The 19,922-nt window shown below is 31.3% G+C and overlaps 1 protein-coding gene across 1 annotated transcript in view; it reads left to right on the top strand.

The window, feature by feature from the left end:
- Positions 1–662: 662 nt before the first annotated feature.
- The window catches only part of LOC145316787 (gamma-1-syntrophin-like), a 32,286-nt gene continuing 13,026 nt past the window's right edge, over positions 663–19,922 (top strand). Inside the window, exons 1-8 of the mRNA XM_080157522.1 lie at positions 663–828; positions 6,094–6,378; positions 11,380–11,513; positions 12,683–12,799; positions 15,803–15,890; positions 17,221–17,297; positions 18,359–18,509; positions 19,058–19,119. Coding sequence (XP_080013648.1) covers positions 6,310–6,378; positions 11,380–11,513; positions 12,683–12,799; positions 15,803–15,890; positions 17,221–17,297; positions 18,359–18,509; positions 19,058–19,119 — 698 coding nt within the window. The 5' untranslated portion in view covers positions 663–828; positions 6,094–6,309. The remainder of the gene's footprint in view (positions 829–6,093; positions 6,379–11,379; positions 11,514–12,682; positions 12,800–15,802; positions 15,891–17,220; positions 17,298–18,358; positions 18,510–19,057; positions 19,120–19,922) is intronic.

The following is a 19,922-nucleotide window of genomic DNA, read 5'->3' on the forward strand; positions in this document are numbered from 1 at the left end:
TAAACGAAAGTAAACTATTGGCAGGTATAGTCAATAATCGATGAATATTTATAACAATTTATGTAGATTCTTACTAACATTAACCTTTATAATTGTGTAGCTTCGATACGAAAATATAAAATAAAACGATTATATAAAACATTTTTAAAGATAGTTTGAAATAATCTGGCCCAAGTTACCCAATTCCTAAATTGTATTAAAAAGAATCAAGTGGTACCAAAAATGAGGGGAGCAACTGGCCAATTTAAAAAGGGAAGGGAACAAGGAAATGTGTGTATTATAATCAAAGCCTAGCTTTAATATAAAAGATCTTTCTAGATATAATACTTAAAAAGTAAATTTTGAAATAAAATTAAAATTCTATTTGAATGTGAGCGATATTTTTGAGGGTAAGATTTAAATAATTATTGTCAGAGCTTTTGGGCCTTAACGGAGAATTTGATAGCATAAGGGGGGGGGGAGGGGGTGACAGAGAAAGAAAAAAAGAAAGAGAAGGAAAAATAGAGTTTGGGGGTTAAGAAGAGAATAGTTACGAAGTACATAACATTGTGGGGAGGTAAAACTGAAAAAAAGAGAATGTTTGGAAGAGTCCAAAAGTGTTGGTTAGGGGAGATCCCCCCACCCCCACCTCAAGCCCTCAACTTCAACCGTACATATATTCTGAGAGAAAAGCTGTTCACAAGCAACCATTAGTGAAATTCACAAAAGCGCACAAGATAGACACACAATCATACCACAACAAATTTTTTGCATCTTATTATTAATAAATCCATTGATGACATATAATTTGCAGTGAAAATAAGTGAATATTTGTTATAATTTGACCAGGTAAGTTATGTTTATTATAAATGTTGATAGTACTATCCATATACAGTAATGTAAACCTTATGAGTTGTGTGAGGTGTTGTACGTACACACTGCATGACATTGTATTTACTCATTTGCAAATTTTACTAAACTTTTTCTGCAAACATTTTCTTATGATGTTTTTCCCAAGAGAGGGGATGTGGGGGTTGTGATATTGTGGTTGAGTTGTTGGTAGCAAAGCACCTCTATACCTCTCTTTGTTCGTATAGCTATAAAGACACTTTTTTTACTGCGATTAAAGAAATATTACTTAAATTATTGTGAATCAAAGCGTACGTACTCCATTAGTTAAACTGCCCGTCTGTATGTCAATAATTCTATTTAGTGGACATGAATTGCATGGGAGAAAAAAATACCTGGCTACTATTAAAGATATAAGATACAAATTAATGTTTGTAAAATGTTTAGAAAAAATTTTCCTTGTAAAACTGTTTTTTGTCCATAAGATTTTTTGGCATTTCCTTATATTATAATGACATTTCTGTTATTTTTACTTGTGATTAATCTCCTTATTAATGTTGGCATCCTTCGCATCAAAAAGAAAATGGCATTCTTGTTTTGGTGTTGTATGGTTGTGTGTACAATAAAAGTAGATGGTAGGCAGTGTTACGCAATCACTAGTTCAATACCTTTCAAAAAAAATATAGAAAGTCTAGATACCCAATCAATAATTAAACCAATAGGAATAATCCAACCACATTATTAGTTACAAAGTGTACACTTTATGGTACGAAAGGGAGGTTCTTTTTTTATTCTAGACATCTTATAAGTCAGCTTTGAAAACTTGAATTTATAATGATAAAATTTTTGCCTTGGGTTATTATATCGTCTAAAAAATTGACGCTAGCCTCATGTGATTTAATCACTAGTGACTTATTATAAACAAAATCTTAGTGTGCTAGAAATTCCCTTTCAAATTAGACGGATTATTGTGTCAGATTAAACATCTAGGTTGATAAATCTATTTTTCTACCTTTCACCTTTCTTATATAATTGTTTTAATTCTAAAGAAACAACAATGGAAATCGATATTCAAGAGGTTGGTTTTATTTGCAACGATTTTACCTTTATGAAATCGGACGCTAGGAATATCATATCCAAAGAATTACCATTTTGCTTTTCTTTTTTGCAATTTAAAAGATATTTTCCTATTTTTTCAAATTACGATTTCAAACTAATTTATTATTCTAATTTATTAAAAAATTAAAAGGGGTGGGTATAAGTGCTAAGCACCAAAATCGAAAATAATTTGTTTATATAATTATTATTCAGAACTTAAATATTTTCTACGCCAAAACATTTGTTAATATAATTTGCAGCTGTTGCCATGCATTAAACATCTTTGTCTGTTTCTTTGCAGCTGCAACCCTACTTTTTTTTAGTAAAGAAGCTACTCTATAATTTACTTTGTCTGTCCGTCAGTCACTCAGTTAGTCAGTCCGTAACACTATGGGGGAAATATGATTTTTTCGGCTCCTATTAAAGATAGACAGCTGACATTATCAGGGATTGAATAAGTTTACATTCTACATATTTCCACCAGGTTTCATTAAGATGTATCTATTGGTTTGGGTGCTAGATAGATTCCTAGATTTTTAAGTTCGTGTGATTTTCTCGACGCCTATTTTTACGATGTCTATCCATAATTTTTAAGCTTTACTACTTATGGATGTTGTCATCCTTGTTAGTAGATTTTTTCTGAAATCTTGTAATTTTACTATTGGCTGACAGAACGTTTTTAATTGTCCAGATTTTATTTAAAGCTCTGGAAGCTACCTCTTCTACCTTTATCCTAGCATACATAGTCTTAAGAACCAGATGGGTTTATATGCGTTTCAGTGAAAATAGATAGTAATTTTTAAATTACTGCCAAAAAAATTGTATCATTAAGAATTAATTGAAATAATTCAACATCAAAATATTTTTTTTATTTTGTATTTAATATTACATCTAATGAACAGTAAAAAATGTTTTTGAATAAAAAAAAACATAAAACATCTGTAACCCTGCCTGTAAAAAGTATGTATCAGTTAATTGATTAAGAAAATAATTTGAAAATGGAATCATTATTTATAAATGTTTCAATTGAAATAATTGCATTATGACAAACCTAGACCTTTGCTAGAAGTGTTAAAAAAATTTTAACCTTTTTTTCTGAGTAAAGCTACTCCATAACTTATGTTATTTGTCTTACGTCTGTCTTAAGGAGGAAAGTGTTATTTAATCAGCCATCTATCAAATATCGACGATTTTTTATGAATTTCCCTCTGAGCTTAAAGGCTTCTAGTTTATAAATTACTTTGCCTGCCAGTCTGTCTATGGTGCTTTTGGAGGCACAGAATATCTGACCGTCTGCTTATCTGTTCTCATTGATGTAGTAAAATGGTTTATATTCTTGTGATTTGTTTCTATTGAATATTGACATCCTTGTTTTTGTATTTGTTTATATTGTTGATAGGTATTCCTGGCTACTTCTTATGAATAATGAATATAGTTATTACTTGGCTTGACATATAATTATTTATCAACTAGAATGATTATATCAATAAGTAGAGGAGCATAACAAGTAAAAAATATATTCGAACAATTAAAGATAATATCAGTAATTTTTTAGAAAAAAATAACTATAAAATAAAGATTAAGTGAAAAACAAAAACTAAAATCTAACAATATTCACAAGTAAACAAAAAGAGTGTGTCAGTTTACAGAATTGACACAAGGAGAGACAAGCACTAGTTACAGAGTAGCTTCACTTTTAACAAAAAATGTAAATACCTCTTCTAGATCCATTTTCTTAATTCTTTCTATGTAAATGCAGAGTTTTAGCCTGGCCTCAAATCTTATCTTCTTAAATAGGTTACAATATAACATAACAAATCTTTATAATTGCCTTTTACTTCCATAATGTGCTAAGGCATTTTGCTACTATTATTGCAAATGTCTAGAGTATTAAAAAAATATTGTCAAAATTTAAGATATTTCTTTTAACTCTTTTTCTAAACTCCAAATCTAAAAGTGATATTCAAATATTTGGAGAGGAAAAAATCAGACTTTACATTTTGCGTCAGTCTATTAGTGGCAATGATAATGATAAATTACATCTAGAAAGTAAAAATATACCTGGCTAAAAATAAAGAAAAAGAAAAGGTTTAAAAATTACATACAAAATTTTAGTTATATTCAACACTTCTAAATAACAAGATAACATCAATAAAAGCGAAAGTCAGACAAACAGTAGTAAATTTAGAACAACAGCAAAGTTGAATTGGTTTCTGAAAAAAAAATAATGTTAGATTGTGTGATTACAAATTGCTTAAAATGTAGGGCAACTAAATTACTCTGTAACAACTCTTTTAAAATCTTACCTCATTATTACAGAAATCCTCAAAATCTTATAGGGCGATTCTAACTTGACTAGACTATTCGTTAAGGACAGACGAACACAACCTAAATGTAGAAAATCTTTGCTTCTTTAAAAAGGAAAGTCTTGAGAGATTTGAAAGTTTTATCAAGTAATTACAAGTTTAAACCTCCATCTTAATTTTAAGGTTAAATAATTACTGTAAATAAATATAACTTAGAATTTTTCCTTTTATTACTTGATAAACATAAAGTTAGGAATTATATATAATATATGTACAATCACTTTTAAAGTATTCATTTTCTGTTATTGGTGTCTTCAGGCTCGGAAGAATAGTCTAATTTTATTAAACTTAAATTAAAATAATTGTTTATTTTCTGATTTCTGATTGTTTTTGTTGCATAGCCTCTTTATAGGTTATGGCTAAGAATTAAAAACGCCAAATTGCTGTCAAATAATCTTAATGCATTTTGATGCCGTGGTGAAATAAAAGATTTTATTGGAATTTTTAGGATTATGTGGCTACATTACTGAGTATAGATTATTCCATAGATTCAAATCTTGTTTTTTGCAACTTATTACAAACTTTACTCTAATTCAAAAGCAATTTTTTTTAAACAGAAGAAGTTGTATTTTGTATTACCAAAAATTTTATATTCATCGGAACACCAAATGAACCAATTATGTGTAGAATTATTTTTAATATTTTACCTTTTACTATTCCTGATGATAAAAAAATGCAAGCCTAGAATATGATGCCTTCTTCATCCTTGTATGAGATATACTCTGTACCTATTCATATACCACATATTATTCATATATACAATACCATATAATCAACATTCTCAGGCAAAATCCTTTTTTACATAGTAAAAGCTTATAGTAACCTTACTCCTGCTTAATCATTACAACAATCAGGCCTACATATAATACTAGTAAAGCATTTAGAATACTTTTAGTACTGAATAAAAACTTTATTCGTGCAAATGACACTTCTTCTTTGATTTTTCACTTATCGATTATACAAAGTAGAACAATGAGTGTCCGTATGACTGTCTGTCCAGATGCAGCATGAGATCTCGCTAACCATTCATTGAGCTCTGCCATTTAAGGACATACCTTCTGGTCTGGTCATACAAAGGTTATAGGCTATAATCTTGGGGTATCATAGTCATTTAGTCCAGTAGCTTACTTTTTATCTTACAGTTTTCTTTTTCTAGTGTGGGGTAGAGGATGGTCCAATGTCAAATAATGAGGTTATTCCCCATCCTTCTGCACCAATATTCCTTCTGCATTGTAATTACAATTAGAAATACAAAGATACTTGCATTTTCATTTACCCAGCTTTCTTTAGAATATTTTTTTAATCTGATGTCCTTTCCCTCCTTACTATAGTTTTATTCTAAAATCACGAATAGATTCGGGATATTTTTCCTTGGAGGATATTATCACTCTCTCAAATAAAGCTAATTTGAAGAACAATACATTAAACAGTGGTATCCTAATGGATGTAGAATATACGTGGATATAATAACACGGGAAAAATTGTCGTTCATTCAGTAGGAGGGGAGGGGATAGTGTAAATGGTGGGGATGGAAGTGATCGTTATTTTAGCCAGCTACAATTTTCACTTTATTAGAATACAGGTTAATCTGGTGTAAGATCCAATTAATAAGAAATCCAGTCCCTCCCGTTATCCTCCAACCCTGCTCCTTAGTTCTAGAAATACCTAGTACTGATACCACACTTGCATGAGATCCGTTTACGAGATACTCGTGGACAAATGCATACATTCTGTAAATAGAATCAAAAGCTTTGTCAAATTGCTTAATAGGTTTAATGTTACTAATTGTATTTATTTTCAGTGATTGCTGTGTTGTGTCTCATTTTTAATCAAGATTCTATTCCACTAGTGACAAAATATTGATTAAAGTGATTTTAAAGTGGAGCCACAAATACCCAATGTACCACAAAAGTAATCATCCCTCACGCCGAGTATTGAGCCTGTATCCTCCTGGAGTGTGAGGGAGTGAGTGAGAGTGGGCCAGGAAGAGTAGGGCTCGAGCCTGTAACCTCTCCAGATGAGCACTATGGTGGGCGGAGAGAAAAAGGACAAGATATCAAACCTTAGAAAGTTTCATTATGGTTTGGTAAGTTTTTTCATAGCAAAAAATATATATTAATCTTGTCTTATTTGTCAACATATGACCATTGTTAAAATGATTTATATACATTTTTAAAAGCGAAGCTTTTCTATAATTAGGGTCGGTCCGTCCGTACGTCCGTACGTCCGTAACGGATAGCTTTTTCTTTTAATTTAGGCATGTTAGAATTGTCCTAGCGATTTCAAATTTTGCATGGTGATTCCTTTAGTAGTTAGGTACGATTTAGACAGCGTAGCAACTCTATAATCATTACCAAAATGTCCGTACGTCCATTTTAAACATGTTGATTTTTTCACTTTTTTAACAACAAATTTTTATGTGATCAAATCATCGGATTGATCTGATTTTTGGTATATTGATTCCTGGGACAACAAAGTATAATTTAATAAGCGAAGCAACTCTATAATCAAGCCCTAAAAATGTAAGTATGTCCATAAAAATTATCCTGTATCAAGCAGTTTTACAACAAATTTACTTACAATTTTGCTTTGACTCTTATAAATTTATATTATGATGATTAAGTTCTAACACTATACATGTGTTAATGTCCGTTTGTCCTCCCGTTTCAGTGCTTCGCTTTTATGGATGTTGTCATCCTTGTTTTCATTAAATTGTAAAAAGATATATCTTTTCCATAAGTTTAAGGTATAAATTAATCTTATAAAAAGTGCCAAGGTTTTATGTCTGAAACTTAAGATATCAATGACTACTAAACCGATTGAGTTCTCCATTTTAGATCAGCTTCACATAGGTCCCAGAGTGGTTTTTGGTCATTTTTTTTTAAAGATTATAGTCTTTGGGTGCTCTTTAGGCTTTTTTTCAATGTTTGAATGCAGAGCCACTAGTTGTATTAAAGAAGATTTCTACATTGACGAAAAAATATGTCATCAAAATACCAAAAAAAAGTTAATTTATTATGTACTTATTCATAAATTTAAATAGACTATTAGTTATGAATTTTGCTTTACAAATGTTATAACTGTACCAATATGATAGGCGCAGCTAGTCTTTTTATGGACTCAATACATTAATAATAATTTATATGCTTGAAGTGTTTAAATATGATTGCTTCATGCGCAGGTGTGCTCAGCTAATCTTACACTCATTTTTATGCGTTTTTGCACAGAATTCACAATAATATTAGCTTTAACTGCTTCTGAAGGGATTTTTTGTTAAGGTTTGGGGAGGGTGTAGGTTTTAGGGATTTATTTTCTTCATGAGTTTGAATAACTCCTTCTTTTATAACCTGATGCGTTTTAAATGTAGGAGTATAACAAGAGACAAGGTATTTAAAGCAAAAAAGAATTAATTTGTTTTCATAACATACATATATTACATCAAATGAACATAAATTAAAAATGTAATTTTAATTCAACAAAAAATAAGCTCTTTTATTCTTGTTAGAATTAGACACAATAAAACAAACCAAGATTGTAAAATGGCTGAACAGATATTTTTATAAAGTAGATAACATTGATTATTAATATGAAATTAAATTTTTACAACAAAAAAAAGGAAGTTGTAGAGTAGGATTATATTATTACAAAATGTCTTTGAAACCAATTAATATCCACTGGATTAGAACCGGTTCTAAGCCATACTGAAAAATCATGTAGCGCATCTTGTTATAAACAATTTTCACGGGGCTAACTGGAATTTTTCTTGTGATTTTAATTTTACTATCCGTTCTGTTTGCGATGCGACAAATAGCTATTACAATAAGAGATCACAACATACCATTATAGAGCTACTGACCGACCATGCATTCATAGATTTAATGATTTAAAAATCCATGATTCACTAGAAATTTAAATATCAGTTTTGCTATGCATCAATTCATACATAATATAATATACATCATTTTAAGAAGCGTTACAACTTTATATTCATAGATAGTACGCACATTCGTCCGTCTTTCCTAATAACTTAATAAACCTGCCCAGGACCTATGAGAAGCTTCACGATAAAGGAGAACTTTTGTATATAAACGACAACAAAGTTATTGTGAGAATTTGAAAACTTGATTTAATTTAAACAAAATGTACAGGCAAAAATGTCATATTTATTGATTAATTGATATTGCCAACCAAAAATTGACTCTATTGAGCTTTTCCCATGAAAATGATGTTACTATTACTGATCTACTTATGAACATGAGTGCCCTTGTTAATCCGTTATCATGGACAATTTATTTGATTGTCGTGTTTTACCAACTCAAGTGTGTGAACACGAATATATAGTAAATATTACTGGGTCAAGAAGGTCCATAAATAGCGAAAAGAAAAATAAATATTAAAAATCATCTTGTAAAGAATTAACCTGCAAGCTTTCTGGTAATGAGTATAGAGTTAATACACTTTCTAAATTGTACCTTACTATCACAGGAATCATCATGCAAAGTTTTAAATTTATATGATTATTCTTATATGCGTTAAATTAATAATAATTAATAGTTATACTAATCATAGAAAAGATTCGCTGATTGGCCATTTGATCTTCGAAGATACTATCTTTCAAAAAATCAACAGCTTATGAAGTTGCTTCGCTTCATACGATGTGGTTCCTATGATCTTTTAACACTGCAATACATCTAATTACTGGTATAGATATAGCTGTGATAGTATGGTATTAATACATTTTAGAATCTGAAATCGTTATAATTGTGGGAGCATACTTATCCTTAATAGTTATCATTGATCACATAATCCTAGACTTACTTCTGCATTTTCATTTTAAGTCTGAGTAAAAAAAAACATATTTTATATTTTTATTAAAAAATTTAATATGTAAGGTTTGAAAATACTTTTATTAATGATGTAATTAAGAATTATAAGAATTATATACTTCTGTAATATATTAAAAATTTAAAATCTGTTAAATGATTCTAAAATGTCTAAATAAACGTCTAGATCTACACAAGGCTCGGCTGCGGCTGAATTTTATTTTTCATCTGTGGTTGAGAGTGGTTGGAGATGAGGGTGTTTGCATTAATATTTTGGTGCTCCGAATTATAGTGACCGATTCCATCTCTAAGCTGTCCAGCTTCATTGAAGCCACGCAGCTTGCTTCATCTAAAGAGATGAATGCGGTTATAGATTTTAAAAAGCCTCGTGGCTGAATGTAGATGTAGCTAGCAACCCCTGAAGCATTTTTGTTTTGGAAGGAAGGAAGGACGAACGGACCGCATTTGATAAGCGAGTCTTTCAACTTAAACTGCAAACTTAAGATACAGGAGAACTGTGAACTGGTCCAGCCGTTTTCAAGATCTTAATAAACTTACATACAAACATGAATAAATATGTCGCAATTCTGTTCAATGTAATTATTTTATCCTCTTTTCTCATTAATATGAAAGTATCTCCTTACACTATATAACACTACAAATATGTATGTGCATACTCATATGATATAAAGCATGTACTAGTCACTTGACAAGCTAAGATTGAATATTATGTACATTATTATTTTCTGATCTATTGGTCTTAGATCAATATTCACTTGACAAGGAGGAAAACATCCATTAAAAGTTAGATAAGACTCAAACATGTGTTTGGAGTAAAACAGTTTTAATTAATTCGTTTCATCAAAATTTTAGACATTGCATTGCATTGTTTTGAATTAAAATTTTTCTCACATTGTACATTTCAAAGCAAGGAAGGTTTTGGCGAATCTACACAGAAAGGTCCAACCTCTATCTTCCAGATTTAAAAAGTGTGTAATAGATACGGAAAGACCCAAATGATAAAATAGCTGCTCTACCATAAAGAAATATTTTGATGACAAAACAAAACAAAAAAAAAAACATTGAATAACCAGACATATTCTATGTATTTTCTCATAAAATCAATAAAGTTTTTCCAATTTGATAGGACGATTTCAATATGCAAAAATTTTGCAATACATCGCTCACCCCAAGTGCTCCTCCTAGAGGCCTCTAGGGGCGCCTAGCCGCTAGTATTACACAGAGTCCAGATAATGAAATACACAACTTATCAAGGATTTTTGATATTCTCTTAATATGGAGGATAACAGAGGCCATCTCACAATAAAATAAATATGTATAAGTGTCCAGTAGACATGCTCAAAGTTTTCATTTAGAATTTTCTTTGTTGTTCTATCCTGAAAAAATACTGTTAATTGCTAGGAAAGCATTTACAAAGTAAGAGTTGGAAATAACAATGCTTTTACATATTATTATAATAGTTCTGTTACAATTGAAAAGGTACTGTCCAAGTTTTAGTTACTTAGTCGGCACGAACCCTTTGGTTACAAAAAAGCTTTAATTTTAAAGTAATGGACAGGTCTAATGTCTATTGTTAGCAAAGATAATAAAAAAGTATTTTTATTGGAAGAAAAGACAATAAAAGATTCTTTTTATAGTCATCATATAATTTTTTACAAAAACAATAACAAAAAAAGAAAATTGAAGTTTGTCTGCGTGTCCGGCAATATCTCTAATATGGCTCGACTATAGCAATAAAAAAGCCCTGAGCAGTTTTTGATCCGAAGTACTGGGTTGACCTTTGCATTTTTTTCATTAAGACATAAAATGGTTAAAAACATATTAAAACAAAAAAATCCTTCTGGAACTCCTTGGTAAAATTTATAAGTATATTAAGAATTCATATCACACTGTTTTGTTGAGAATCTACTATACAACAAGTCTGTCCCTATATAATATCAATTACAAAGTTTCAAAACAATAATATTTCCCAAAGAAATTTTTTTTTGTTTTGAGCTACGTTGTGGTTCTTCTTCAGTTTAATTTTTGCGAAATAAAATAATGAGATGCTGTGAGTATTGGTGCAAAAAATATGACGTATTAAAAAAAATTAGCCAATGAGAGGCCGTTATTGACCACTGGCGGCAATGGTAGTGGACTCTCATTGGCTAATTTTTTTTGTTACGTCATATTTTTTGCACCAATACTCACAGCATCAATAATGATAATTGTTTGATAGAAACCCCTATATTTTATTTTCTTAGGTAAGCGTGAGTGATGGAAAGAGTCGGCCCTTGTCCAGCAGGCTCAAGCTCTGCAGTGAATACCTGGTCCTACAGAGGGAGGAATTCCATATCTGGGAGGATGAGGCCAGCTATCCTGTCACTCCTGGACTCAGGTACAATAATTTTATACCAGGGAGGACAAGGCTAGCTATCCTGTCACTCCAGGACTCAGGTACAATAATTTTATACCTGGGAGGATAAGGCCAGCTATCCTGTCACTCCAAAACTCAGGTACAATAATTTTATACCAGGGAGGACAAGGCTAGCTACTCTGTCACTCCAGGACTCAGGTACAATAATTTTATACCTGGGAGGATAAGGCCAGCTATCCTGTCACTCCAGGACTCGGGTCCAATAATTTTATACCAGGGAGGGCAAGGTCAGCTATCCTGTCACTCCAGGACTCAGGTACAATAATTTTATACCAGGGAGGGCAAGGCTGGCTACCCTGTCACTCCAGGACTCAAGTACAATAATTTTATACCAGGAAGGACAAGGCTAGGTATCCTGTCACTCCAGGACTCAGGTACAATAATTTTATACCAGGGAGGATAAGGCCAGCTATCCTGTCACTCCAGGACTCAAGTACAATAATTTTATACCAGGGAGGACAAGGCTAGCTATCCTGTCACTCCAGGACTCAGTTACAATAATTTTATACCAGGGAGGGCAAGGTCAGCTATCCTGTCACTCCAGGACTCAGGTACAAAAATTTTATACCAGGGAGGGCAAGGCTGGCTACCCTGTCACTCCAGGACTCAAGTACAATAATTTTATACCTAGGAGGATAAGGCTAGCTACCCTGTCACTCCAGGACTTAGGTACAATAATTTTATACCTGGGTAGACAAGGCTACCTACCCTATCACTCCAGGACTCAGGAACAATAATTTTATACCAGGGAGGGCAAGGCCAGCTACACTGTCACTTCAGGACTCAGTTACAATAATTTTATACCAGGGAGGACAAGGCTAGCTATCCTGTCACTTCAGGACTCAGGTACAATAATTTTATACCAGGGAGGGTAAGGCTAGCTACCATGTCACTCCTGGACTCAGGTACAATAATTTAATATCTGGGAGGATAAGGCCAGCTATCCTGTCACTCCAGGACAATAATGTATTACCTGGGAAGATTAGACCAGTTATCCTGTCATTTCAAAACTCAGGCCAGCTATTATGTTGCTGTCCTGACATTTCAGGACTCATGTACAATAATTTTTATACCTGATGGGATCAAACATATCAGTGTTGACATTTTGTTGAAAATTATTAATTGTTCAGGGAGGTTGAGTTGACCCGCGCAGATGATGGTAATCTTGGAATTTCTATAAAGGGAGGAAGTGAACACAATCTACCCATCCTGATCTCCAGAGTATCCAGCCAAGAGGATGCTGCCAGGTAAAGATTGGAAATTTACTTTGATTCTCTTAAATTTTGAAAATTTGTTTTTGCTCAATTAAGTCAATAAGTTTGAAGTCACAAAAAATGAACAGACAATCGACAAATTGTATAATTTACCTAAATATTCTGCAGTAGGAAAAAAAATTAAAACACAAATAAATTGGTTCTTTATAACTGCAGGGTCTTGAAACGAATTATGGTTATTTGAGCTGTCTTTTTCCTTATATAAATGAAATTGTCTGTCCGTGTGTCTATAGCTTAATATTTCGCTATGTCTAGGGAAGGCTTATTACCATTTACTGATCCATCCCACCACCCAACTCCATAGAACCCCCCCCCCCAAAAAAAAAAAAATGGGATTACCTTAAATAGGTTCTCTTAATTGATTTGTCCACTTCCAATATATAAAATGGACACAAAATAAATATAAAAAAAAAACAAATAAAGTGGAACAGACAAATAACTAAACTAATTTCTCCACATTTGTATGTATAAACACAATACAAAGTTATTGCATACAAATTTGAATATTTTGCCTCATTAAATATGCATTCACTATAATATCATTCTTTTAAAATACATGAATAAAATAAAAGCCTTATTTGTTCAAGAAATTGGACAACATTTACAATATAGAGTGTTTTTGTTTGTCTATCTGTCTACTCCATTATAATCTCTTAAATTTTTTTACTAGTTAAAGATCTATATCATTGATTTATTTTATTTATATTCATAGTGTAATTTTATGCTCTAAAGTTTATAAAATAGGTAAATCTTGACAGGTGGAAATTCATAGGCATAAGCTTTCCTTCATAGTTAAATTTCGCTGGGACATAAAAGTTTTTAGGGCGGAGCTTTTTGGTTTTGAGATCCAGGTAAAAGTAGTTAAAGATCAAAAAGACGATTAGAGACATTTACTTCGTGCATTATATTAAAATTTTGTATTTCTTCATGTTAAGCTAAAACATGCATATATAAAAAATCTTTTTTAAAAGAAAGCATTAATAAATTCTTATTTTCTTTATGTGGAGGCTGATATTGAATTAACTTGGAAAAATAAGATTAATAGAATTATTTGTGCACCACTATTTTCAATAATATCCAGACAAGAATAGTTTATATTACATACCTCAGGATTTAGCTGTACAGGCTTGGAGGTAAAATTTTAGCTCATTAAGAATTTGATTACTGTTTATTTGTTTAAGGAGTCTTCGGAAAGGAGGGTAAACCATAGATTTAAAGGGGGTAAAGGATGGTAAAGGGATGTTTAATTTTCTCAAACTTTAAAATTTTGTATTTTACCTTACTCAAGATTTTTAAAATTACATTGGATTACTCCCTCAAACCTCTGAAACCCCTAATTCTACCCACCTCAAAAAAAGCCTTGAAAGTCCTTGTTGTCAACATCCACCTTGATATCAAAATTGAGTAGTTTTACCTCTTTTTCATCCTCTCAAGGTTTACACCCCCAGCAAAACCATGTTTACGCTTCTGGTTTGTATTTAATTGTACATTAAGAATTAACTGGCCTTACAACATCGAAGTGATGGTAGTAATTTTCTGTCCTAATAATAGGAAATCTATATCGTCCATTGAGAAGACATAGGATCAATAATGGACATAAATAAAGTTATGACTTGTCATATTTCTTGGATTAGATCTCAAACTTTGGCCCGTAGGCGATAAATTTATAAACGTGTTCAGTAGGAATAAAATATTGTTGTAGGGACAGAAAATAATCTTCTAGCTCGTGAATAAATATTTTTCATGGTTTATTTTTCTTCTCAAATTGCCTTTATTTATCGCAGACAATCTTAACAATCAAATCATTCATTCATTGGATAGAAAACGGAATATAATATAAAATAAATAGATAAACAAGACGAGTATATTTAAGATGTTAGAACAAAGAACTATAAAACAGAATAGCATATATTGAATATGTATATATAAGATAGTAGATTGTAGAAAATTAAAAATAGTGTTATTAGAAAGATAGAAATTAAAATACAAAGAAAGAAAAAGAAATAGAACTATATAGATAATACAGAGAGAGACATAGATAGAAATACAGAGAGACAGAGAGAGGGAAAGAGACAAGAGGCAGAGGGTGATGGAGAGACAGATAGAGAGAAAGAAAGACCGAGGGCGAAAAAGGAGAAGAAAGGGTTAGAAATGGAGTAGAGTGGAAGATGAAGAGGATAAAAAACAAAATGGTTTTAACATTTTATTTCTCATGTGATTATGCGATTCTCAGATTCACTATCATAAACACAAAATAAACAAGGGTAATCATTCTTACAAATTGTGCAGCATTTTTATAGATATTTATAATTTACTTGTTCAGAAATAACTTAATATAAGTTTTTACAGCTGTGACTATAAAAAATGATGTCATACTATTGGCCTAGCATTGGTCGTTTAAATTGTATGACGTCATTTTATAGGCACTAAAAAAAGCTTTTAAATTTTTTCAATGGATCATTTTAGCATAAAATGGATTGTAAATCAAATATTTGCTTGGAAATGTTTAGCATCGAATTAAATTACTTATTAATCCCCATTGTACAACTTCCAAAGGATGGAAGTACGGAGACATATCTCTATTACATAGAATCTACACTTCTTACAATTTAATTTAAACAATAGAATAAATTCACAAAAATATTGAATATTTCAGACTTATGTCTGCTAAAGTTTAGGAATTATTATTTTGGAAACAGAAAACCAGCTTCTTGTTTAAAATCCTTTTGATATTTTTTAAAACTCCGTACTTACTTTTATTAACTAAAACGAAAAAGTATTTTTTTGGGAGGCAGGGTGTCATTTTTCTTGGGAAGGTGGTGACACCCGCAACATAAATAATTTTAAACCTTCCCAGGACCGTTGAGAACCAACATTGTAAAGGAAAACCATATCGGTTTGTGAGATCCCTGGCTAAAAATGATAAAACAGATGGACATCCTGTTACTTTATATAAGGATTATTAAATTGTTTCAGGGATATATATATCGGGGATGCCATAATCAAAGTGAATGACAGAGTTTTATCCAACACAAGTCACGACGAGGCCTTAATTCTTTTACAGGTAAGCAACCATTTTTTATGTGTAGAATTCTCAAAGTGCAATATCTACTGCAATACTTTATCTTGACTGTTTTATCAGGGAGTAAGGGAGGGGACAATGGGCAATTTATTCAATTTAAGAGTATTTGCTGAAAGACCTTGAAATCCAGATTAATCCAGAAAATATGTAGGAAATTTTAAAGGAAGACTTAATACAATACAGAAAACAATAAAATAAGATGAAAGTTCCAAGAAAAAAGCATTTATTTGAAAATTATATTACCAGCGCATCAGACTAAAGTAACCATTATGTAATTTAAACTAGAAAAAATCTCCCTGGAACCCATTCAACCCATAGCCCCATAACCCAAAATTTAATTGGATTATTAAATTGTTTATTAAACAAATATCACAATAAAGTTTTTTTTATCTATGAAATGATATTTTCTGGAGAAAAAAAATTGTTAAAACCAGCCACATCATAACAAATTAAGTTTATTGATATTTGTCTGCAATATTCACAACTAACAAACGAGTTAGCGGCATTCTGTGCGCTAGTACCCAAAGTCAGTCAGAAACGGCTAAATTCTTGCACATTCCCTTTAAGCCAGTACCCAAAGTCTGAGACTCCTAAAAATTGAATATTCAATCCATTGTCCCCTCCCTTACTCCCTGCTGTTTTATTATATTGAACAAGGTTGACAACATACATATGTAGCAAGACACAACAAATCATGAATAGAAATACGTACAAAATGATGTGGGCTATAAAAGACTGAAATTATAGAATAATCACGTAACCTTTCACATATATTTCTATATGTTTTTGTATCACGATTGGCAGACAGACGGAACAAGTAAATTATGTAGTGGATGCTTATTGGCATAGAAAATCTATTTATGAAAATTTCTAGTCGACTATCTGAAATAGCAACCGAGAAATTCAATTTTCCTCCATAGCGAGGACTTACGGGCAGACTTAATAAATTATTAGGTAGCTAAAAAATTACATAGACAACAAATCTTAAACTCGTTTTATGTTTTATCAATTCAAAATGCGTACATTGAATTAATTTTAATCAATCTTGTTTTAACTTTGCATTTTCCTGTAATACATTTCTTTAGAATATTGGATATAGAATACGTGGATATTGTAAGAGATTCCCACATACCCTGATAAAATATTTCTTTCGTCTGTCTAATATAACGATCCCCCCTCTTATGACTTTACCACATCCCCTCCCCTAACCATTGAGGAAAGTATTGACCAATATACAAGGACTATATTAGAAAACAAATTGACGACATTATTTCCCTGTCACAATATATACTTATCCTATATCCATTATTAGAATTCTGGAGACTCTGTGAAGTTAACCTTGAAACATTACAAGGCGACAACACCATTCCTTCTCAAACAGTTTGGAAGGTAAAACAAATAGATATACAAGTGTAGATATTTAATTACTAAAGTGGACCAATAGGAGCACAGTGTAAGAGCAATCTGACCAGTATTTTGAATTTGTCTCCATAAAAATCCAATATTTAATATTTTTTATTGATTATATAAAAAAGGACTTGCGTTGTATGAAGTCCAACATTGTAAATATTTCTTAATAATTGTATGCGGCTTACAATATCTTCCATATTAAATTGCTATTTTATTTCCAAATTCTTTTTTTAAGGGGGAAAAATTAAGATGGTGGGTAAAAACAACGTGTCACCTTATTTGTCAAAGTAAGGGATTTGAACTATGACGTGTGAAGCTTTTGAGTAAAAATTTGTTAGGTTTTAGAGGTTTTGGTAGAGTAATACTCTTTCCTAAAAAAATAAAAATGCTTAAAATTGTCCATGGTCAATAAGTTTCATTGCATATTATAAACCCAAAAGTTTTATTGAAAGGACCCCAAAAAAGATAAATCACAAATAAAAAAAATCCCCCTCCCCCCAAAAAATATTTATTTACATAAATCTTTTTAAAATTAAAAGGGGGGGGAGGGGTCTACATTCTCTTTTCCTACTTTAAGTGCCCCTTGAGGTCTCTAGGGGCATACATCTAGTGTATTAGCGAGATGTATTTGTAATGGTTGTTGGTAAATGCAAAGTTGTGATTGCCCTCAACAATCACACACATTATAAATTATTTATTTTATTGGCTATGTCCAATATCGATACAAAATTACAAAAAAATACCTTTTCAGATATAGCCTTGAGTAATTTTCTATAATCTCTCATCCTTAAATATTTTTTTTTGATATCCCATGACTAACTAATTATAAAAAAAATTATAGAAGTTGTTCAATGTTTATGAAAGTTTTATTTAAAAATGTGTTTTCTAATATTTGGAAATTGAGGGACTATTCACCAAAACAACAAATTATGTTTATTATATGTCCGAGAAAAAAAAAGTTTGTGAGGAAAAAAATAGTATGCAATTCTAGATCCTAATACAAAATTTACAACTAGAGTAAACTTGTAATTTTGTTACAGATTTATTCCTGACTGTGATGAGATGAGTAATTTAATGTGTGGGGGGGATGATACACCCAGTGCTTGTCTCCCTGGCTCAAGATCAAGATTTGGGGGGGAGGATACCCCCAGTTCCTGCCTCCCTGGCTCAACATCTAGATCACATTCCACCGTAAGTAACAGTAGAATGTTTTATGATAATAAAGAAATGTATATTTGCTTATCTAAAATACAAACACCTGAATGATATTCTGTTAGTCAATTTTCTTTAACCTCAATATTTTTTTCTGTCTTATCAAGCTCTGATCAAATAGAACAAGACCTGAAACCCCCTGTCTTGTCCAAGACCATAAACTTCCAATGGGGGTTGTATAGGTGTGTTGTTACCCCCTTCAAACTTTGAAACCCTCCATATAAACCACCTCAAACCTTTGAAACTCCTCATATTAAACCACTCAAACCTTCAAAACCCATCATTTTAACCTCCTAAAACTAAGAGCTTGGACGTCCTAGTCAAAAACTATCGTTGTTTTTAAAAAAAGTGAAAAGAAACTGGCATTTCAAGAATTAGATGCATTATTGATTACTTGATAATTCTTTGTAACAAATTAGGAAAATGCTTTTCATTGCCAATATGGTCGTTTAAGGCGGTCAAACGAATCAATTTTAATGTTTTATATTGAATTTTTATTTTGATATTTTAATAAACTTTTTTTGTAGGTGCCTGACTCTCCATCATCAATTAATTCTGATAGCTCGGGTAATTGGATTGGAATTCCAAGGTAATCTTTTAAAATTATTACATAGTTTTTCTCGTATTCATTCGAATCCGGTAGTTAGGAACCGGTTCTTATCCATACGAAAAATCTATGTCTAGCATCGTATTATATCCAGCTTTCTACGAATATAAAAATGTACAATTATAAGATTAAAACCAGTTTTTTTAGCCCTGAGGTGCCGCGGAAAGCTGTTTATAATACGATGCGAGAAATAACTATTACATTTCATAGATTGATCAACACAGTTTAGTTAAACATGTTATTTTGTCAAATGCACAGTGTTACATTGTTTAATTTTAACAAATCATCAGTTGGTTTATAAATAAAGAGAGGTGATATTTAAATTTTATACTAAAAATAATATGATTTCTCGTCATTTATATTAAAAGCAATTTCTCAATTTCGATGGATCTATGGGTTCCAAAAGAAAAAAACTATCAGCCTTTTTACATGAAACAAAATAATTTTTCATTTTAAAAATCTTTTCCTATTAAGTACTTACATTGTCGAACTTACTGCGGTTCCTTCGCCAATATTGCCTTCAAAGGACCTTGCATCACCAATCAAATAATCACCCGTACTAGTTTTTAACATCCATCAGATAACCTAGCTTTTGATTGTCAACATTTTCTCCAAAACGTTTCGAATTCTTTTGTGAATTTTTAAAATCTTTCCAAATACTTTTATATTTTAAGAATTTGCTGTTATTTTAAATATGCTTGCATGTATACAGAACTAGGAATCTAATTTATAAACTATTTGATGTATTCTGCAGAAAGGTACATATATTTAATCTGAAAAACAAG

The sequence above is a fragment of the Acartia tonsa genome, chromosome 4 (assembly GCF_053477335.1).
Source record: "Acartia tonsa isolate MP-2025a chromosome 4, ASM5347733v1, whole genome shotgun sequence".
NCBI classification, from domain to species: Eukaryota; Metazoa; Arthropoda; class Copepoda; order Calanoida; family Acartiidae; genus Acartia; species Acartia tonsa.